The 24,028-nt window shown below is 36.6% G+C and overlaps 1 protein-coding gene across 3 annotated transcripts; it reads right to left on the bottom strand.

The window, feature by feature from the left end:
* Positions 1-1,889: 1,889 nt before the first annotated feature.
* hat1 (histone acetyltransferase 1) lies at positions 1,890-19,133 on the bottom strand. Of its 3 annotated transcripts, none has more exons than XM_043229652.1 (11): positions 19,084-19,133; positions 18,145-18,216; positions 17,669-17,744; positions 17,431-17,551; positions 12,514-12,693; positions 12,058-12,179; positions 10,780-10,884; positions 9,497-9,603; positions 8,022-8,173; positions 5,304-5,420; positions 1,890-2,452 (listed from the first exon to the last, which is right to left on the bottom strand). In XM_043229652.1, the coding sequence occupies exons 1-11, from the start codon at positions 19,088-19,090 to the stop codon at positions 2,285-2,287; spliced, it is 1,227 nt and encodes a 408-aa protein (XP_043085587.1). In that variant the 5' UTR covers positions 19,091-19,133; the 3' UTR covers positions 1,890-2,284. The 3 variants fall into 3 exon arrangements, with proteins under 3 accessions (XP_043085587.1, XP_043085588.1, XP_043085589.1); XM_043229654.1 differs by having other exon boundaries at positions 2,300-2,452; positions 5,300-5,420; XM_043229653.1 differs by lacking the exon at positions 5,304-5,420.
* Between the last annotated feature and the right edge of the window lie 4,895 nt (positions 19,134-24,028).

Raw genomic sequence — 24,028 nt, 5'->3', positions numbered from 1 at the left:
TTTCCATTGTGTTGGCACTTGTTTTCATTGTAATGTGGCTTGTTTCTGTTGTGTTGCGGCTTGTTTCTACTGTGTTGTGTCTTGTTTCTGTTGTGTTGTGACTTGTTTCTACTGTGTTGTGTCTTGTTTGTTGTGTTGTGACTTGTTTCCATTGTGTTGGCACTTGTTTTCATTGTAATGTGGCTTGTTTCTATTGTGTTGGAGCTTGTTTCTACTGTGTTGTGACTTGTTTCTGTTGTGTTGCGGCTTGTTTCTACTGTGTTGTGTCTTGTTTCTGTTGTGTTGTGACTTGTTTCCATTGTGTTGGCACTTGTTTTCATTGTAATGTGGCTTGTTTCTATTGTGTTGGAGCTTGTTTCTGTTGTGTTGTGACTTATTTCTGTTGTGTTGCGGCTTGTTTCTACTGTGTTGTGACTTGTTTCCAATGTGTTGCAACTTGTTTCTTTTGTGTTGAGTTTTTTTGACACAATGCAATTTCTTTCTATTTGGTTGTGGAGATTTTGTTGGTTTTCACATTACCGGAACAGTGTATTTCCCACCTCCATCTCCAGAGAAACGAGCATGAAGCCATCTCTAGAATTCTGTCTTTGAACTTCAGTTTTATTTCTACAGATCTTATGTAACTCTGCCAACTTTCAACACTGTGCTTGTCTTCTGTCTTGCATTTGTATTTCCACAGAGCGAAGTCACACTAGTTCATTACCCACTTACACTAACTTGTTTTAAAATCGTGTTTATAACATCCGCTTTGAAAATTACAATGCACATAACTTTCGTTAACTGTATGATAAATGAACCCACTTCTTCGACAGTAATGTTACAGAATGATCACAAAAACAGAAGTTCAAAGACAGAATTCTGAAGAGGACTATGCATCTGTTTCCCTGAAGCCTAAGGTGTATAAAGAAACAAAGGTTCTTTGTATGTTAAAGATTCATTGAACTACAGAAGCTAATATAGAACGCTTAAGTGTATATCATTTTAATTTAATCTAGTCACTAGCTGAAAAGCAAATGTCTTCTTCAGAATACTTGAGATGCAAAGGTTAGCAGTTGTCTGAACCAGAACTTTCTCAAAATCCCAAAAAAGGAGCATCATTATAAGTTCCACCATAACATCTACTGTTAAAATCTTTAGATCCTACAATAGAAATCCTCTTTAACACTCCAGCCACATTAATTATTCCTCTCTATTTGGATTTAGACGAGAGGCCTTGATATGAACTCAGGAGCCAGAGGAACATGAGAGGATACAATTAATATCTGACATGGTCAAGAGTTCTGTGCTCAACTTCTCACATTTGAAGAGGATGACAAATGAAAATTAACCTCCAGACCTTAATTTTTTAACTGCGTTGAGTAAAAGGGAAGAGATGGTAATTCATCCATGGAATCAGTGTGAGTGTTCGGTGTGGCGACAGGAAGGGCTTTAGCGTTACGGTCATTAGTGAAGCACTCAATGCTAAATGCAATCAGAAGATGCATTAGCTGCAAAAGGGAAGGAGCAAATTTTACAGCACATCTCTGCTTGCAAATTGATTTGACTTGAAATGAGTGAATGATCAGGGGTTTAAATTCTGTATCAATGTGCGGTAATGTCAGCTAAAACTCTTCTACGCATTTCATCCAGTGTATCGCCAGTTAATCTTCAGATCTCAGCGACTGTCTTCACATTAATGCAGTTGGGAGTTTCAGAGATGCCTTTGCTTACCTCTATTCTGGAAATTGGCCATTGGGTTTGGAGTAACCTTCAACAAGCTATTCTTATGAAACCAAAGTGTAAGAAATAAGACTTTAATTTCTTGGAATAGAAAGCCCCGTCTATAAAGCTGGGCCATAATGTATGCAAGTTTTAAACACTGTAACATCAAACAGTGCAGGGTTACGGTCTGATAAGTAAAACGAAGATTTGTTTTTATTTTAGACATCACCAAAGAGATACATTTGAGCAATATACAAAACATTTTATTTGTTTTCATAGGAAGTGCTTCAAAATCTACATTTTTACATTTTAAAGAAAATGTCTGATGGGAAAAACCAATAACAATATCAACTCAAAAATCTTAAGAGTTCATCTTCACAGTAGACCGATGCACTCATCTCTCATTATGTGAATAACTGCCCACCGTCTGTCTATCACACAAGTAACAAATGCAGATGTGTCAGGTTTAAACCCTTATTAACACTGGATACAATGCAATAGAACAGTGTGTGTGTGTGTGTGTGTGTGTGTGTGTGTCTGGGCCAGTCTTTTCCAGATCTTTCCAGCAGAAGTCTCCGTTTGTTCACGCCTGAGCCAGTCGCTCCAGGACTCTGCGATACTCTGCCAGCACATCCTGGTAGCTTTTCTCCAGCTCCTCGTGTTGCAGTCTCGTGTCCATCTGGCTAATGTGAGACGCCAACTCCTCTGGCCTCAAACATTTCCGCATCTTAGTCAGCTCACGCTGGTTTTTCTACACAAGGCAAAAGTGTTGGGGGAAAATACACAGGTGTCAGTACGGAGCGGGAGAAAATAAGATGCAAAGCAGCTCACCCAATCCTATCCAAAACCTGCCGTTGAACAGGAGGCCCAGGGCAAATCTGATTACATCACAGCTAAACTTCATGTATAAAAAAAACACAGCGAGAAATAAAACCATGTGAAGAAAAATCGAGTCTGTAAGGTTGTTGAGAGGCTTTGGCACCAAACCAAAACTCACGAAACATGAATTCAAAACAAAGCGCACACACAGAGAACATATCGTGAATTGAGGTTTTTCCCAGCAAATTTATATCTCATAATTCTGAGCTTTTTCTCAGAACTGTTAGATATACAAAGAATAGCCTAACAAACTCACAACTGAGAGTTATAAAGCTATAAATTGTGTGATATAAACTGTGATATAACTCGCAATTGCACGTTTAAATCTCACAATTCTGAGAAAAAAACGTGATATAAATTCTGCCTTTTCTCAGAATTGTGTGTTTTTTCTGGCAATTGCGACTTTAGATCTCACAATTCTGCCTTTATAACTAACTTGTATTTGTATCACACAATTCTGAGGGAAAAAAAGTTGTGAGAATATTAAGCGGCAGAAACAGGCTCCTATAGTTATACAATAACTATATAATATAAAAAATACTTTTGAGCCATTTCTGTATGTAATTTACGATAGACAAATGTATAGTAAAATATATCACCAGAAAACCTCTTGAAAACCTGGACTCACAAGACATTCTTCAGAACGAAACTCTTAATTTTTCTTAATTTGAAATCAAACAACAATTCACTGATATTCTGAGACCTTCAAGTAATTGTATGTCGAACTTTTAGGCAAAGTTCATTATTAATGAACCACCTCCTACATCCCTACCTACAAGATGTTAAATCTGCAACACATTCACAGTAAAGAGACCTCTAGAAGAGAGAGAGAGAGAAGCATGTGGTCTGCAGATCTTGCTCTATTTCCTTCCCAGCCTCATGTTTTTCACTCTTTCTTTGGTCTGGTGTGTATGCGGTTATTCTGCTGTCAGAGTTCACTGTCCTGGACTGTGTCACCGTGAGAGTGGTTCTGATCCAACACATTACCGCTGCTGGAGATTCAGCTCCAAAGCACATATCACATCAAACCACATTATCTGCAACATATCAAATAACAATCTCGGAGGAGAATTAAGACGCATGCGGTGAATAGAAACAGCTAATCGAGTTAAAATATAAATAAAGATGAAAAGAAAAAGACCATTGCACAACATGAATTTTGTAAAAAACCTCCAGAGAACCAGAAAAGTTCGACGTTCATTCCACCGTGGAACTCAAAAAGAGAAATTCATCAGCATGTTAACGCTGCTCTTTTACATACAATGAAAACAACTATGAAAATAGCAATAATAAAACGTCAAAAAGGAATCTAGAAAGACTTCTGAAGACAACTATAGAAACATCCTGAAAAATATCTTAAAATATTGAAGAAATTCAAACTTTGAACAAAAACTTTTTTAATGAAACATTTAGAATTGATTTTATTTTATTTTTTGTTTTTTACTGAATAGTTAGTTTAAAATTGTAATAAAAAAATGTAAAAACAGCATTTATTTGAAATACATATTTTTGTAACATTACAAGTCTTTGCTGCCACTTCAGATCAATTAATGTTGAGAGAAAGGTTCTATTAAAAAAAAACATCTCATTTTGATGTCATAAATTGCTTTTTCTTTTTTTTTTGACATGACAGCTACTAAAACATCTCCTTTTGTGTTCCACAGAAGAAATTCGAACATTAAACAAAATAATATTTGAAATAATTATCTCCTACAGTACCACAGAAACGTGTTTTTTTTCCCCCACAGTTGAAAAATGGTTTTAAAACTCTTTAAAAGTTTCAATTTACTAAAAATACAATTTTTTAACGAAGCCAAACTTTTAACCAGTAGTGCTTTCTTTAATTAGCGCAGAGGTTGTGTGAGCTTAAGGATAACTTCTTAAGACATTAAAACGCAACACACACACACACGACCAGAAAGATGATACTGAGGTCAAAAGTATTTAGCGATGCTTCCCAGCTCCAGTCCCGCAGACACACAACTGTAGCGTGTCTTCACGAGGAGAGAGCGGATTAGAGAGAGAGAGAGTCCATCCGTGTGCAGGTGACTGGGTGCTGCATTCTCCCTGCTAAATGGCTCCGCTTAAATCAGATGCAAATCTGTAATAATGACACTTGTTGTGAATGGAGCTCGTGGTGTGGATGTGGAGACTGCGGCTGCCGCCCGGTGCGAGCCATTATACCCTCAAACAAACCCAGAGCGAGGCCTCGGGTCCCTCTCGCTCTTAACACCGCGTGAGAGGATCACACAGGAAACGGCGCAAACTATTCACGCCACTCAATGAATAAATTATACCAGACAAAGAGCGCAGAACATCGGAACGGCAGCCCCGAAAGAGTTTTGTTTCTGTTCATTTTTATGGAGCGCGTATAAACACGGCTAGAAATGTGCAGCTCTCTTTGAAGTCCAGAAACGCTTCATTTCACGTGTAGTTTGAGCCGTGCGGTTTAGAGAACGTTATACAAGCAGGCCGATCTTGGCAGTCGCGACCGGGGTTTGTTTTGGCAAGACTTCACTTGTTTGGTTGTTTCTTGAAATCCATGTTCAGCACAGGCTCGGCGCTCTGCACTTTACGACCGACTCATCATTGCATGGGAGCTGTAGCAGCTTTGCCTAATGGCTAAGTCAGATCTCAGTCATTCTGCTTCTTTAAAGCAGTCCGTCAACACAGACACACCGGGATGGAGCTACAGCTAACACGAGCAGATAAAACACACTTACTCTGTAGGGTCCGTAGAGTCTTTTTTTCACCTCCAAGCGAAACTCTCTGGCTTTGTCTTCATCGCTCATGTCTGTGTTTCTGAGACGCAGGATTTCATAAACGCGGCGGGCATGTTTCTGAAAGTTAGACGAGAAACACGCTGTAAAGTTTGAGGACAGCATCTGTGGCAGAATATGTGATCGTCTTGAACTGGATTTTATTCAAATTGTCAACTTTTGTCAATACAGTGCTTTAGAGGTGAAACTATTTTCAGCAGAAAGTGCGGTTGCGTGCTCTCCGTGTAATTCCAGTGAGTAGAGTTCAGAATCCCATCATTTTTGATAAATAAACAAAGACGGAGAAATTAGGAAACAGAGCTGAGGGGTCTTCCATCATCCTGAGGGGGTTTCTTTTATGATAATGACTAGCCGACTGTGCAAAATTCATTCAATTATGTTGTTTTCCCAAACAAATAAGTAAAACATGGACATGAAATACTGAATTGGTTTTAAATGATTTAATTTGAAAATAAAGAGAGCGTTGAGTGATGCGAGATCACAGAAATTTGTAAAAAGCATGCTACAAATGCTATCCATAAAGTATAAGCAGTGACGTTCACAAATGCAAAACCTGAATCAAAAGAAGAGCATCATGCACCATTAATCATACGAAATAATGTTCAGTGTTCTGTAGTTAACTTCCCTAAGTTTTATTGGTCTTTTTTTAAATAAGTGACCCTGGAGCACAAAACTAGTTTTAAGTTTCTGCTCTATATTTGTAACAATAACTAAAAGAAATCGTGGTGAATTTTAATTGCTTTCAATCTGTGTTGTTAAACGCGCTATATAAATAAAAATGATTAATTGATTGATAATTAAAGATCATGTTCCATGAAGAAGAAATATCAGAGTAAAAATTAAGCACTTCAGACACTATTATATGCATAAGCAACTTTAAATAGATATATCTTAACCTGCCTTTTAAGAATAAAAATACTATTGGACTCTCTCACTTTATCTCTTTCAGATTTTTTTAATTTTAATGACTAAATCAACCTCGATAACTTCACTAACAAATTAAATGTATGCCCTAAATTAGGTAGAAAGTAGCTGTTTGAGGTAACAATTGGAGATCTCCACAACCCGGTCTCATAGTTAAATGCAAATATTTTACTATGCAGCAAATTTTTTATTACATTTTCATGTTACATTTAGAATTTTTCACCAATAATAGTTCCGAATTGCCAAGAGATTGTGTTTTTTTTCTATCATAAATATATTAAAACATTAATATTTTAATATATATATATATATATATATATATATATATATATATAATTACATTTATGGTTTTGTAGTCTAGGCAGGGTCAGATATGAGATTTTGTTTCCAATTGATCAAACGTAAAATCTTAAGGTGCGTTACGAACTACAATTGTGAGATGCTGCCAAATATCATATTACAAAAAGGTATAACGGCAAATAATTTGTGATGGTGGACGAGGGATTCACAATGTAAAGCGCGTTGAGTGTTTAGAAAAGAGCCATATAAACGTAATGAATTAAATGTCTATGCCAAGTCTCAACGGAGAATAATGCAGTTTGCAACTGCAAAAAGCAGCAATTACATACTGACTCTTTAACCTTCACCATTTTTGTGGGTTAAAAGCATCTTGCTCTGGGATTCCCGCGCTATTCTCAATTTGTAACCATGACTCCTTCAGTAACCATGACTCCAAGAGGTCCACCATACCTCACGCGGTTCCCACCAGGGTAGTATGAAGAGCCAAGCAATTGGCCTGGCCATGCCATAGGCACCACCCTGAGATAATCACTCACAAACAACATGAACAGAGGGGATTGTGGGGCATAAAAGGGGATGCTGGGTTATAATTGGAGCAGTTAAAGAGTGGCCGGAGTGGCGAGAGAGAGGAGTCCCACAGGGGTCACTGTTAGGCCCACTCCCACTCACTACCAGCTAATGGCCAGCGGCCCTCAGACGAAACGGATGTTCACTCCTACCTTTAGGGACATTACAAGCTAAATACCTATCAGGACAAATGCATTACCTCTATATATAAATGCACAAACTCTTTAAAGAATTAACTGAATAACTGCTTGGCTTTTTATCTACAGTATACATCAACAGTAAAGAAACAAAGCAAAAATAGGGCTGGATAAAACAGCTGAAAAGATACTATTAAACAGTAAACACTAAAAAATAAAAATATATATATATATATATATATATATATATATATATATATATATATATATATATATATATATATATATATATATAAACGTGCTTTCAGTTTCCAGGATAATTTATGAATTATCACATAACTGATAGGCACCAATATAACCATATAAAATGAACACATATTTTTAACTAGAACTTTCATATAAAATGCCACAAAGGAACTTTTGAGAATTTTGGGTGATTTTCATTACATTACATACCACAAATTTGACTGAAACAACCAGTTCAAAACTGAAATGAATCAAACTATTTGATGAAATTTGAAAACATTTTAAGTATCTTAAATCGTTTGTCGTTTGTTGGGATAGTCTTCCTAATAGCGAAATAAAGCATTAAATCATTAAAACTATAAAAACATCTATTCAGTGTGTAAAACTGAACTCCAATCATTTCTTTCTCATTCGTCTTTTCTTGACTACAGCTCTTCATAAGATTTGACAGAAATAATAATGCGAGTACACCTGCGAGAGATGTTACCTTGTTGATCTTGAGTTTCTCTCTGGCCTCAGACGCCATCTCTTCACTGAAGCCCTCAGAGAGTTTCTCACTGGAGAATGACGGCAGTGTCAAGCACAGCTTCACCAGCACAAAATCTCTCAGCTTCACGTAGTTTTCAGACGGGTCCTCCGCTGCAGACCAGACGATATGAAAAGTCAACTCGGTAGAGTCTTGAAAGTTTTCAATTGGTCACCGACGCCAGACAAACCTTCAGAAAACACTGTTTACATATGCTGAATGCATCAGTGGTGAAAATTAAGCTAAATGCATGTTTACTCTGGCAATCAGGGGAAACAAATACTTACTAAACTACTGACTAGTAGTTAGTCACTGACTGAAGAGAGAGACAGAAAAGACGACGGCTTGGTGCTAGGCAATACATTTTGACGGTATAAAAAAATGTTGGCAACAAGCTAATATCATGATTTTAATGCACTTAAAAATGTCCTCAAATATTAAACAAAAGATGAACTTGCTGTCTCACAAACACAAGAGCATTAAGAAAAATATGTTTAAAACGGGTCTAACATTTTAATTGATTTATTTCATTATCAATTGACTGTTAATGAATTGATTCAAAATGCAGAAACGTTTGATTTGTCATAGAAAATATTAATAAAAATATCCAGATGGTATTTTATTTTATACGCAATAAAACAATATATGCAGGTACCTCAGCACTGCTGTTCATATGTGCGGTTGCATTAGCATACGATTAAATGATTACATAGTATTGTGTGTGTTTATTTAGTGAAAAAATCAATGATCATTTACCCAGATCTTACTTTCTACATGGAGAGAGGGGGAAGAGAGACAGAGAAATAAACAGAAATAGTAAAACAATTAGTCCTGAGTAGATCTGGTAGAGTTTGGTCGCCCCCACTCTCTCCCTCTATGAATAATTGTGTCTTTGTTGAGGGGGTGAGTGAGTGGTAGCATGTGGCCAGCACATTTCAACAGCGAACCGCCGGCAATTAACATCACATCCCTTCACCTCCCTAAACATGAAGGCAGAGCAACTCAACGGCAACAACTGCCTTACCAAAGGAAATTCACAACACTTTGCCCCCTTCTCCCTTGAATGGACGTGTGATCATACAGGTGGCTTTCTGGTGCAAGCCTGTAATTCTTTCTTTCTTCTTCTTCTTTTTAAGATAAAACCATTTAAAAGAATTTCCAGGTCAAAATCAAGATACTCAACAAGCCAAATTACAATCTTGACTGTATATGTTGTCATTTTTGGATGAATTAATGCATTTAAGTTGTTTTTATTTTTTATGGTATTTTGCATATTATTGCTGAGGTGACTTTATATTGTCCTACTTATGAAACAGAGAAACAGTAATACTGATCATGACAAATACCACTACTAATAAAATATGCTAGTAAAAAACAAAAATGACTCAAAATACGACTCCTAACGGTTTTATCCAGGCATCAGAGTCAACTTATACCTGTGATGTCCTGTACTTTAGCAGAAGTGCAGTAGTATCGGTGGACTGTCTCTAAGAGCTGAGCCCCGTGTCCTTCTCCCTGGAATGGTGGTAAGATCAGCATCTGGCTGCACGCACACACACACACACACACACACACACACACACAGTACAAAAGCTTTAGTGATGCTGCACAGAAGAGAAGATACTTAGGCACAATACCGATTTAAGGTTAGAGCTCTTGAGCCTTTGAGCATTGGTTCAGCAAACACAGAGGCCTGTTACACCTCCAGCACCCTTCACACACATGCTACACGACTGACTTTACAGAACCTACTGAAACTGACACTACATTTTACATTGAACATCAAGTGGGGCAAAACTATGTTAATCACATAAAACGGAAAGGAGAATATGGAGCTCTTACTTAGGAAGGAAAAAACGCCTTACTTTTATTCAGAACGCTTGGTGCAGTTTCTAATACTTAATATAAGGACAATCAAGCAACCCTTTGCTGCTTACGTCCAGCAAGTGTTCACATTTAAATATTACCAGCAACATAAAAGTTATCATTATGCTCAATTTACAAAAAACATACTTGAGTGGGCATGCTTTCACAATTTAAAAATACTTTTTATTTACTAAAAAATGTATAAAATATCAAGACAGAAGGCATGAAATTGTGCACCACGGGTTCAACGGCAAAGTTCTGATTCAAGATTTGCGGATCAAATATGAAAAAATGGGTTAAAGGGTTAACAGGCTATGATAACTTGATGCATAAACAACAGCGGAAGTGTGACCTAATAAAACAGGGCTAAATACTGCATTATATTTGCCACGAAAAAGTTGATAAGCCTATTTATTCTACTATTCGTTCTATACACAACTACTCGCTTAATTCAGTTGCAATTTATTATTTACGCTTAGCTTTTTCCCTGCTATCGGTTTTACTAATTCAGATGGCCCGCCTCGTTTTAGAAAAAAAGAATATTCTCAAATACAGTGAGCAATGATATCATCAGTCTCCGAAAGGTTATACGTGTTCATTCAGCAGTGGCCAACGTAATGAAACGTTAGTGCGTCTTGCCAATCAATACATTAGACTCGTTTTCAAAACGAGCTTTCGGGCGGGTGATGCTCAATCCGTGGATCTTATAATACCCAGAGAGGGGCTGGCACACTAGAGACGCAAGACGGTAATTTGGGAGTTTTAGGGACAAGGGAGAGAGAGATGTGTAATTTTCTTTTCCTTTTTTCGTAGAATAAAGCAGATAGTGGGCACGTGCTTCCTTAGTAATTACCTGACACGTGGTCTGGTTTTGTCTGGGTATACGTAGTAATTATACACTGTCATGTAGCCAACCGTCGCGTAGAGGGTCTCTCCATCCTTATTGTACTTCTCGAATCTGTAAGGAAGACAGAGAGATAGAGAGCGATGACAAAGGCGGGCAGGTCAATCACAGGCACGCTCCCATGCACCGGACCCCCCTTCGTCGTCACTGCGAACTCGCCGCGGAGGGCCAGTGGCCTGTCGCTGCACCTGCTGGAGACACTGAATGCATTATGCACTTAATTGGTGCACTGCAACTTAGAGCAGAGAGGCAGGCATCTAGCCTCTTCACATCACTCCAGTCCATTTTCCCATTGTCTGTTTTAATAGGTGCCAAAGCAAAGAAAACACAGGCAGAGTCCCCTTCACTACCGCTGGAGACTTCATTCAGCGTTTCAAAAGACAACAACATTCAATTCAGCCTCTTGGCCTGACTCAAGAAAGAAAGAAACACAAGAGCAAAGAAACCAGACAAACAGCACAAAGGAAACTCTTGCCAGATCAACAATTTGCTTCAATGCAGGAGAAAATATAATTAAAGCAGCCTGATAATTGGCCCCACAAAGGGCCAGGAGAGACGTCCCATTTGGACGCTTTACACGTGTGTGTGTGTGTGTGTGTGTCACTGTTCAGAAAGTTACTGTTCACTATTAATTGACACTACCTTCTTATCAGCACTCGTTGGCTTTGTGAGAGCACTTGATTTCTATTTTTCTACTTTTTCTAAGTTTTTGCCAGTAAGTTACATTTGTTCAAACGCAGACGATGGAAACAATAGCATATTTTATATCGAACATAATATCTTATTAAAAGTATTATTTGCGGTTCAATGCAAAGGATAGTTTACCCAAAAATAAACATTCGGGCATCATTTATTGCCACTCATGTCCTTCCAAAATTGTATGACTTTTTGCAGCAGGACACAAAAGATATTTTGAATAATGTTGGTAACCAAACTATTCTAGTTTTCAGTGACATATTTGACCTGTAGAGATGTCTAAATGATGCATGCATGCATAGTGCAAACGTTTAAGTATTTTAAACCTATGAAGACTTGTGGTTAAATATAGGGTCTGTATTTAAAATGATTTGTGTCTTGCCTTTTAGACAGAAGAGCATTTGAGTCTTTGCCACATACCCTGTCTCCCTGAATCTTGACTGCTCTTTTATTATGAAGAAATGTGACAAACATAAGAATGCTTCAAAGCTAAAACAGTGACTCTGAATCTGATCTGGATTAGACACTCACACGAGGAAGAAATCCCAGCGATCGTCATCCACGTCGATGAAACTGGCCGTCTCAATGAACCACATGAGAAATGTCTGCAAGCGCTCATGGTACTCTCTGAATCCTGGACACAGGACGTCGACCTGAAACAATGAACACAGGATGAAATACATGGTGTGTTCACAAGGAACATAACTAAAATGTGCAGTGGAAACGTTTCCTAACAACACCAAAAAAGTCAGTCTAATAGAATGCAGCAATAAAATAAGTAAAAGTCTTCCTCCTCTTCTTAAATATTTATTTTGTTGCTGGTAACAAAGTGTATAGAAGGAAGAAAAAATATAGCATGAATCATTAAAACCATAGCCTAATACTTTCCACTATTCGTGCTCCACAGTGCCAAGGTTGCCTGAGAATGCTGAATGACACTGTCAGCTGTCAAAGCGGTGACTTAACATGCTGTGGGAAACTCTGTACCTTGTGAATCTGGTAGGTGAGGTCCTCTCCTGCCTCCACATTGTGAACTTTGTAGGTGTGCAGCAGGCTGCCGAAGGGCTTGAAGTTGGCCTCTTTCTCCAGGAGAGAGATGAAGTCATCTGTGTTACAGCAGAAACCAGCAGGAATGATCTCTCTGATCTTGCCCTCCACATCATCTGGCTGAGAACAAACAGAGAGAAAGAGCGAGCTGCCTTTAAATGACTAACTAGCAACATTTCGGCAAATGACTAACTACTTTTGCAACAAGAGAAAAGCCTTTATGTAAAAGAGCAGAGTGTATGTTACACTTTAAACAAGAGAAACCAAGCAAAGTCAATATTTAAACCTCTAAGAATCACAAGAAAATAAGTGTGTGAATTTCAAATCACATAAAAAAAAAAAAAAAAAAAAACTGCAATAGTGACATCTTAAATTTTCAAAATAACTGCAAACTATAAAATAATTTATTTCTGTGACGAATTGAATTTTCAGCATCATTACTCAAGTCTTCAATGTCAAGTGATCCTTCAGAAATTACTCTAATGATTTGCTGCTTAAGAATATTTCCGATTATAAAATTGCATTCTATTTTAGTGGAAACTTGTGCAATATATGAGGATGTTTTTGAGCATTTATTTGAAATAAAAATTATGCTTTTACCGTCAACTTTGATCAATTCAGTGCATCTAGTACATCTATTTTGAATATGACTTGCATATGAAGAACACGGCACATATGAATAACTTTCATAGTGTCTTTCGTTCTTTTAGGAGCCAAACAGCCACCGCTGCCTGTCAGATTTTCTTGCACATAAAAGAGCGGCTTGAACATTCTGCTAAACTCCTCACTTTGTGTTATTCGGAAGGGCGTGAGGGTTAGAAAATGACAGAATGCTGCACCGAACTACCCTTTTAAAGGCAAAGATCAGAAAGTGTTCATCTCTATAGAGGTAACACGCATTCATCTTAATCTAAAGCACGTTTCAAGCTCCCACAGAGCGAGAGCGGTTAACTCAGCTGTGTCTAGCATACAGTGAAAGCAGCTGAATTTAATCATATAAACTGAAGTGGCACATTTATGAGTTATGCGTCTATTCCCCCGGCGCTCGGCCTTACATATAATCACAAAAGAGCCCTAACAGAGTAATTCCCTATTGTTCTGTCATTAAGCTATACTTCAGCTGTGATTGGCACGGCGCAAAAAGGAATTAAAGGAAAAAAATACATATTTTTGTGCCACAAAAAGGAGACCCATTAGGCAATTAGCAATGTCAGCTGAGGAGTTTCCAGCCCCCCTCTTCCTGCGCCTCCTCTGAAAGACCACTTAATTGAATACATTTACTACTTATCTTAAACCATGAATATCAGATGAAGTTCCCCCCACCGTAATGTGTCCCAGCTTCTCACCGGGCAATAAAATTTAATGAATTGATCTCGACTTAACAAAAAAAAAAGGCCCGGACATGTATAATAGGCTCCTGTGTTCTGAGGCTGGTGAGCGAACTCAATCAAACGAGTTTGCCCTCTCCATTCACGGGCTCCGGGGCGGACAATGGCGCCGGCCCCCTCCTCCACCCTCTCTGGGATTTTTTTACCCAGCAGAATGCACACCCATGTTTGCATTGTATCCATTTCCAGCGGGGCTGACATGAGAACACTTTGTATTAAGTTGCTAAGCAGGGCCCTTTGGCCGCGTGATGGGCTGCGCTTGTGTCGCGGGACTCTTCATTCACAACGGCCACAAAACACACGACAAAAGGCTAATGCAACACGCCGCTAATTCCTGCTCATTCAGACATCAGCTAATATCAGAAGGGGATCGGTGCACCTGCAGCTCAGTAACACTCACTATTGTACCCCTGCGTTATGGGAGCGAAGAGAGGACGACAAGAACGGAGCGGACAGAAAATGGTAAAAACAGACAGTTTCTCAGGCAAACTGCTCAATCGCGCCAATGAAAGCGCGCCATTGTGGCGCTCCCGTATTAACTAACACCGCTTAAGGATCCGAAACCCTTCAGAGTTTTGAGAATGCGTCTTCTTTATGCGACGGGGGTTCAACAACAGCACTGAATCCAATTACGCTGAAAAAAAACCTTTTAATCAAAGGCATCTTCATCTACGTGGAAAAAAAGATGGAAAAAAGAGAACGCGACATGAGCAACGGTGAAGCGCTGTAAATAAAAGACATAATAAAATCAACTATCCTCAAACAATAAACACCTTAAGTAGGTTTAGCGGCTATAATTGCACGCCACGCTTTAAAGGTGGAAGACATTAAGAAATGCCGCCAAACACAGTCACGTGGTGGCAGCACACGGTATATAATTAGGTCTAATACTAATAAGTTCAGGTTGAAATCGTTCGCGCAGACAAGCAAGCATGTTTTAATACTGTGGAAAAGATGAGCAGCGATATAGGTCAGTGTGTCTGTTAAACACATTTGCTCTCTGTAAAGGGTTTTATTATGGAATGAGGGTCTGTGAAGGTGTGAGTTAGGCCTATAAACTGTGTGCGTGTGTGTGTGTGTGTGTGTGTGCAGTAGTACTAGTAGTAGAACAGAGATCTCAACACAGGTGAATGACATTTTTCATAAAAAAAAAAAAACAGCACAAATAAAAATACATACTTGCTCACGTCCATGAAACACGAAGTGTTTTCTAATTATTCTCTTGGCTTTCCAGTAGCTCAAAGAGTACACCAAGGACATGTATTTAATTCCCAAGAAGAGCAATAACATGTAAAACATGTAGCTTTGTATAAAAGCATCTGCCAAATGCATAAATGTAAATGTATATCCCATGACTGTAAACCAGGGGTTCTCTTTCAAATATAGCTGGACAGTGGGTGGACTTGGAGTGAAGAAGACTGGAAACCACTGTCGTATGATAGCTTTATGTGAAGAGCATAATGAAACTGCCATTATTCACTGAAAATGCTTTGTGTTTGAATTAAAATGAAATAAGCAATGACATCAAAAGCAATAAAAACAAAGGGTTTTTGCCATAAAATGTGGCACCAAAAAGCCAAAACACAAATTTCTGTCTCTTCCATTCGCATGACAATATGACAGATGGCTTAGAATAAAGCGTATTAATTAAAGCAGCCAAATATTTCTCCTGTGTTATTCGAAACGAGAAAACCTCATATGGGTTTAGAGGCATGACGTTAGTGACGTTTTTATAATAGAAAAAGTATCGGTAACAGGTTTTGTGCAACATTGAGAGAATTTACATTTTTTTGAATGAATTCATCCAATCATTCAACATGAGCATTGACGTGAACGAAATATAAATAATAAGAACTCACACTCACCACTGCAATGCTAAGCTAATGCTAATAAAGGATGCTCACCATGCCAATGCTGTAAAAAAAAAACTCTGAATAGAGCTTTTTATGTGATGAGAGATTTTTATCGTAAATCCATGTAAATGTCAGTTGTGACTTTTGCTTGGCTGTTTGTGCACTCGACTACCGCAGCACCAGACTTGACAGGTGAGGAGTGACATGTTTTTCTAAAGGACCACACAAATCAATCCTAAATCTGCTTCCAAAGGCAACAAAACACAGCATAACATGCTTATAGAATATACACGCAAGATCTCATAATAATAATAATAAAAAACAATAATCACAATTAAAGCTAAATATAGTTAAAGTGGCCATGAAATAAAATTCATTTTCCATTTTTAAATGTATTTTAAAGTATTAACTGTAAACTATTTATCAGTGGATGTTTTGGATAGTTTTACTTTGTCATTTATAATCAAAAGACAGACCTTTCTCTGGAGACACATGCGTGACTTCTTTAATTCATGCCCTTTTGTTGGACTCCAATGCAAGTTGCATTTAAACAGAGTCCAATCCTAATGCTTTTTTTTCCTGATATTCTGTAATCTGATGTTCATTAGTATTAATTGAGACGCTATTATAGTTTTTATTAATATTTTAGTTTTTTCAAAAATCTCTATTACTCATTTTAATTCTAGTAATAAATTTCAGTGAATTTATTGTATGTTTTTCTCATTTACTTTTTTTAGCATTATATTGTTTTTGTATTTTATAGATATTTTGGTGTAAATAAATTTGAGAAATGCTGCCTGGACAACTACAGGCAAAATGTAAATATATATATATATATATATTTCAGTTAATACCTATTCTAAGTGAAGACTTTTTTTGTTATATTCCTATAACAACTGACTGCCACAAACAGCCACCAAACGATGCCATTGGCTCCAGCGTGACTTTACCTCAATGTTAAGCAACTTTCAGACTCTTTTGGTAGCTTTTTTCCCCCGTAACAGGTGCATACGGACAAAAACTTTACCCTATCGTCTAACTTTATCTAAACAGACACTTGACAGGTGTCTGTTTATCAGAACTTTTAACTTTGTGTGTCACTAGCTACGATAAAATATTAATTGGGGGTGATTTAAAAATTCATTCTGATAACAAAGATGATCTTAAAGCAGTAGAGCTTATAGACGTTTTACATTATTTTAGTTTCACGCAACTACACATAATACATCTGTAACAGACAGATGACAGCAATAATTATATTATAGTATTAAAAATAACCAGCTAACGTTGGACGTGACTAATCAATAATGAGAATGGTTATGGATTATTTTTATTATCGATGATAATGGGGGTCATTATAATCATTTTTATGCCACAAATCATTCTCACCATTTTTAAAAAACCTACTCTAATCTACATACGAAATCTATGTATATCTAATCTGTATATGTTGGGAAGGCACATGGTGTGCTCCTTTGGAGCGCGCTGAATAACTGCCTGACTCTTTAGTCAGCTGACTGTCCGTTAACACACTAAATGCTGCAGAATGTGAAGCAAATGTATAGATTTTTTTCTCGGCCAGTGACAAGGTATGGCATCAAATGAACGGGGTGTACCTCCACACAGTCAAACTTGTCCGTGACCCTGGCGGTGTACTTGACTTTAAACAGGGTGCTCAGGTTCCCTGCACTGTAGTACAACTGGATCTGAAGACCTTTGTAGCCAAACGCCACTTCACTGTGCAAAAACAAAACACAAGGATTGAAGAAATGGGTCAAACAGTGGTGCCGCGAAAAAAACACTATTGTAACGTATATGGTAATAGTCTAGTACGCAATGGTGTGTGATACGTACTCATCTCCGTACAGCTGATGACTGTACTCAGGGTGAAAGGTTGTGCTTTCATCCTCTATATCCTCCGGGAACCGCACTGCATCAGGCAAAATAATCATTTTAGCAATTAGGAGTTGAATAGGAGGTGGGCATTACATATTAAATGGAGTCAAATTATTATAATTGACATCGGTGGAAAATTATTTAAATGTGACTAGTAATATGTAATAATTATTGCTGTCAAACATATGTATAATTACACATGCATAGTGTATATATTTAGATTTTTTTATATATATATTTATATTTATGACTAATACATATATATCACATACATACACGTAATGTTGGATAGGATTAACAGTTTGATTCGTTTACTCTCGATTGTTCCCGCAGGATAAAAGCATTCCGAATTTATAAAATTATCAAGCAACAAAAGATTCAGTCGACTGCTTAATTTATAACGCAAGCCTTTTAAACGGCGATTAATAATTTACCTAATTTCAGACATACAGCTTCATTAGTGTCACATTTATACTCTGCAAGTTTCTTCTCCATGTCATTCATAGCTGGAAGAAAGACACAGAGAAACATGTTGATCGTAATGGCATAAATAAAGTCATTTCTGTAATTAGCCACACAACACACGGGTTTCGTTTAAATGTCTTAATTAACATAACTAATCAGTATAACAAATTTAAATCACTTTGAACAGAAATAAGATTTTCTTCTGTCGCTATATGAAAGCTCAAACCATGCTGGAAAACAAGATGATCAGGTTTTAAACTATCAAGCTGCTCAATTAAAACTTACTAGGGATCATACCGTTTGTATAACTTGTCATGACAAAAGTGTACTAAAATGCTAATTATATAAATATGCTAAATAAAAGAAAATATATATATATATATATATATATATATATATATATATATATATATATATTTATATACACACACATTTTTTTTTATATATATATATATATATATATATATATATATATATATATATATATATATATATATATATACACACACTCTAAAATGCTCTTAAATAGATAAATAGCCTTGAACATATCTAATGCTCATTACACTGACAGCTCACATAGACACTGCATACAGCGAGTTCATTTGCAGCTGAACCCGTCTGACCATCCTAATGTACAATATTTTATCTATGTGATGTTGTGAGTTCGCGTGTGTTGATATATCTGATATTAAAAACAAACGCATAAGCATGTAAACAAACATGTGCTGCTCATCTATGTGCTGATTAGCATTTAGCCGCGGCTAAAACTCTCTCTCTTCTCTACTCTATCTGCTCCCGGACATCAGCACGCAGCACCTCTCGAGCTCCAACACCACACAAACACACACGCTTTACAACAGCAGCAGTAATAAAACAGAGCCGCTATTATAGGGGGTTTTCACACTCACCCGCCATTTTTGCACGTCTTCTCCGCTCAACCCGCCAAATGCCGAAACTACTTCCTGTTTACCCACGTGCTTCCGCTCGCTAACGCCATTGGGGGAAATGGCGAGGCGTTGTTTTTCTCATCGATGCAGCGTTGGATTTGCTCTCAACGTAACGGCTTTAATGTTTTAATGTTTTTACAGATTTCCCAATTGTTTTAGCTCAATTCTCAAATGACTTATTTTTATGTATTTGTGGTAACATAAGAATTATGTAATGTACAGTAATTGGACAAGCTTTGGAAGATTTCACTTATATAATATGTATAATTATTTATGTTATAAATATACATACAAATGTTCGTATACTTTTTTATGCACTATTCACTATTCTCAATAAATATTTTTATCTAAACTGTAATAACAAAAATAAACTAGAAAAAAAAAACGTTTGTTGAGACAAACAAAAAAAGCTGGATGACAAAGTTTGAAATGTTTAAAAAGTTTTAATATAGATAGATAGATAGATAGATAGATAGATAGATAGATAGATAGATAGATAGATAGATAGATAGATAGATAGATAGATAGATAGATAGATAGATAGATAGATTTTTTTATTAGTTAACATAATATAAGCTAATACAATGCTTTTATTGTTATTATTATTTAAATATGTATATATTAGTCTATTTAAATAATATTTGTTATATTCAATATCTTAAATATAAACATAAATGAAGACATTACATAAAATATCCTATACTTTTTGCCATTTAAATAATAGAATATTATTTGTTTTTTAAATTACATTTAAAAGATTAAATTAAATCAAATTTCTTTTAAATGCTACAATTAAATTTAATGCTACAAAGAAACTTAATAAAAACAGCCTTTTCGGTATATATGGTGGATACAGTCCTGTACACGTTTACCCCAGTAAGCTTGGAAATAAATTGTAGTAGCAATGTAAGATTTTATGTCAAATTATCTTGCAAAAGTATTAATTAATCCAGTTTTAGTGTTTTTTTGACGATGAAATTGTAAGATAATCATTGAAGAAAAGTTTCCGGAAAAGTAGCGAGCATAACCCCCATCATCAGGCGTTTATGAAAACAGACAAGTTCAAGCAGATACAATAAATAACTGGGTTAGTCTCTATAATCTGACCGAATTTGTCCTAGACGATCATAAAACAGCTCTTCAAGATAGAGAGAGAGAGAGATCAGGTAAGATGTAATATGTTGTCAAACACTAAATTGGGCCTTTATGAAGTGGGCCATTATGTCAGTTGACTCATATATTAGATACACAGGGAAAATGTCCCCCAAACGGGGAAGACAGTGTGGGAGCTCAATAAAACCCATGACCTTTCCGGAGCGGAGGATGGAGCGGCTGCAGACTGACCCTGGGAAATTCTGTGTCATTATCCCTGCCATGATTCTGAGCTCAAACCGCTTGTGTCTGTAATATCCTGACTGATTCCCTTACCGCACTGGATTACGGTTTACTGAAGGCACGTTCGTGACCTCTGAGAACCCGAGAAGACTGATCTGCGATCGGTGAGGTGGATCTTCGAGAAAACCCACCTCTAGCAGCGCTCGTCTCTGAACCTCAATTACGTCTTTCAAAAACCAGCTTTCTCAACTCAAACTGTACAAATGCACTGCAATTTCGAGCATGTTTGTGCTCATTTTGTTCCGCTACCTCAGTTTTCACGTATTCTTTTTCATATTTTAATGGCGCTGGTTTGTTTTTGAATCAGTGTTATAAACTACAAGAATAATATGATGTCCTGTTGAGCGTGTTTCAAGAAATATGAGTCTTAATGTAACTTAATGTAAAACTTTTTTTTTTTTAAATTGTATTTATTTTTCTTAAAAACGCTAACAAAAAGAATGTGCTATATTTATGTTTAAAGTAATTTGATTTATAAAAATGAACTTAAACCTAGTAAATTTATAAAAGCATTGAGCCAGTCTAAGATTATTAATTAAATAATAATAAATCAATTAAATATACTACTCCAACGCAATAAAATGAACATAAAATATTTAGTGACAATTATTAAAAACACCCCAATTATAGAATTGTGTGTAAAAACTTGAATTTAATGAAAGCACAAAAATATATATATATATATATATATATATATATATATATATATATATATATATATATATATATATATATATATATATATATAAAATATTTAGTGACAATAATTTAACAATAATTTTATAATAATATATATATATATATATATATATATATATATATATATATATATATATATATATATATATATATATACAGTACTAACTAAACAAATAGATTGAATAAAATCTGAATAAAAATTCTGATGTGCTGGGAAAACCCTGGAAAAACCTCATGTGTTGGTCTCCAGACGGACCTCTGACATTCAACTTGTGTCTTCCGGTGTCTCTAGAAGGCTAAAGACAGCATTAATTACACATAGGCATGATGCGTGTTATTGTTATACGCTTTATAGAGTCGCAGTGCGCTTTGTATTGTAATATCATTGTCTCTGAAGAAAATAACTCTGAAGTAAGTATTGTTGAATTGCATTGTTAGCAGCAGCAGCAGCAGCAGTCATCGAGCGCACTTGTCACTGCTCATTACTCTCAACACTGAGCTGTTCAATTTAACCCAGCTCCATTTTAAAAGCCCCTCTCTCAACGCACATCACAGTTAACCTCACCCGTAAATGATCAAATCTATAATTGATGGAGTTATGATTTTAATACCCCCCTTGTCACACGAAATAATTAAGCGGCTCTTTGAAATTAAGACTGCTTTAATGTGTAAAGGAACCACCGCTAGCGAGAGCTGAATCTCACCACGGCGCTGGGTGCGTGCTCGGTTTAGCGATGAAGTACTTTAGGCTTATCAAGCTGAACTTGTGCTTAATTATGTGAAGTGTATAACGAAGCTGTTAAATAAATTGTTTGGAATTAATGTTTTCTCTGGAAGCATTAGGTGCGACTGGAGCTGTGTGCTGTGTGTGTGTGTGTGTGTGTGTGTGTGTTTGTGTGTGTGGACGGTGATGGACACATGTCACCGCTTGTATCACTTCCAGCTGAATGATAATATATAATGAAGTCTTTCTCACACTGTGAAGGTATAGAAACGGTTGCAGTGTGATAGCTCCACACAACAGCTCTATAGCATTAACAGCATTAAACATTTTACTGAACATTTTCAGTTTTTCCAGAAAATGCAATCCTTTTAATGTATCCTTTTAAAGTATTTTGGACACCTGAAGGTATTCTATACATACCTGGGGTCAAAATGAATTTTTAATTTCTAATATATATTTATGAAAATCTATAAAATCATAATCAAACACACAAATAAATTTTGTGTATTTTAAGGGTCTTCAAATATTTGAAAATATGAATTCCCTCTCTCTCTCTATATATATATATATATATATATATATATATATAATGTGAAAAATCATATGAAATAAATATACTGTGGATATAAACTGCAGCAACAAACAAACATCTCATGTGACAACTTGCCCCAGGCTCCATACATAAAAGCGTCTGATGTGCCTGATTGCAATGAGACGCCAGAAGATTAATCGCACCGCATTTGCATTTGAAGCAAGTAAAGCACGATGAGCGCAATCAGACAGGGACGCGTTTATTCTGCCAGGTGTAAAAGAAGTGGATAAATCACATTTGAATATGAGAGGTATAAATGTGGTCTAAATAACATAATAATATACGAACATATTTATCACATTAGTATTACATACAAAACCGACGCGAATTAATAAACCGAAGTTTTATTGGTTTTTTATTACTGAGCTTGAAGCATCGCATTCGAACCACAGTTAACATGTCTAGAAATCCAGCTTGAAGGACTGTTATGCTTAGCTCTAATATCATGTCAAACCGGATTTGTGTGTGTAAATATATGACACTATAACCCCAAATCTCTTTCTCATTCTTGTATGTTTTTCGTGAACATTGTTTTTTTAATAAGTGTATCTATTTTATATAAGTGTATATAGTGTTCTGCTCTAAAAACCGACTCTGAAACAAATCGAACTCATTTTAAAGGCACTGGATAGCCACGTAATTGTTATAACAGCTTTATGTAAATGTAATAAAGGTTATGGGAACGAGCATCACATCTGGGATATGTGTGTAAATAGTACGCCAAATAAAATAAAACCTGTGGTATTGAAACGCGAAATATAGACGTATATATGGCGTGCAATCCTACTCATCATGTATAACGTGCACGCATATTTCCATATTAATACCTCAAGTTTTCGCACTGTTTACGAGATTGGGTACTTGACCTTGACCCTTCGCTCGCAGACCTCCAAAATCCACTGCAAACGAATCCAACAAACAAGCTGATTTAGATATTAACCCTCTGTTTCTTCTGGAAGCGCATCGCTTTACACGCTCGGAATAAGAGAACCAAACGCGGCTGGCTTCGGAGGCGAAGAGCGCGGAGAAAAGTTTTTTAACAAGTCTGAAACACGAACGACCTTTTTCTTCTGAAGCCATTTAAAATTTGAAAGCGCCGCGAATAAAGAGCCACCTTTCAGCTGAATGACAGGTGAACTACCGTACACTTTTTGTCGTGAGTGGAATCTATGAAAATAGTTCAGAGTTATCGATCCGGTTCAGAGCGAGCGCGTACTGATTTTGTTGAGAAGTCGGAATCAATGACTTTGGTCTTTTCACGGACGGGATGAAAAGGTATGAAAAGCAGCTTTAGCTCAGAGAAAATAAAGCAGCCGTCTGATCGCTCTGGGAACAATGATACAAAGGAATGATTGCGGCTGATTTTCCTCGCTGTTCCCTCAGAAGGGTTTACGGAGCAAACAAATGTTTATTCGTGTGGAGCGTTTCATTTCCCACTGCTATTAGTGCCACCAGACGTGCTGTTGAGTGAAAAATACTCTTAGATTTTCGCTCTC

The sequence above is a fragment of the Puntigrus tetrazona genome, unplaced genomic scaffold (assembly GCF_018831695.1).
Source record: "Puntigrus tetrazona isolate hp1 unplaced genomic scaffold, ASM1883169v1 S000000008, whole genome shotgun sequence".
NCBI lineage: Eukaryota > Metazoa > Chordata > Actinopteri > Cypriniformes > Cyprinidae > Puntigrus > Puntigrus tetrazona.
This window is presented reverse-complemented; position numbering and strand designations above follow the sequence as displayed.

What these genes read in the sequence shown, in the direction of transcription:
- hat1 (XM_043229652.1), bottom strand. An exon ending in AGCTGTATGTCTGAAATTAG is followed by an intron (nt 17,745 to 18,144) that starts GTAAATTATTAA and finishes TGCCTGATGCAG; the next exon opens with TGCGGTTCCCGGAGGATATA. An exon ending in TCACCTACCAGATTCACAAG is followed by an intron (nt 12,180 to 12,513) that starts GTACAGAGTTTC and finishes TCATTGTTTCAG; the next exon opens with GTCGACGTCCTGTGTCCAGG.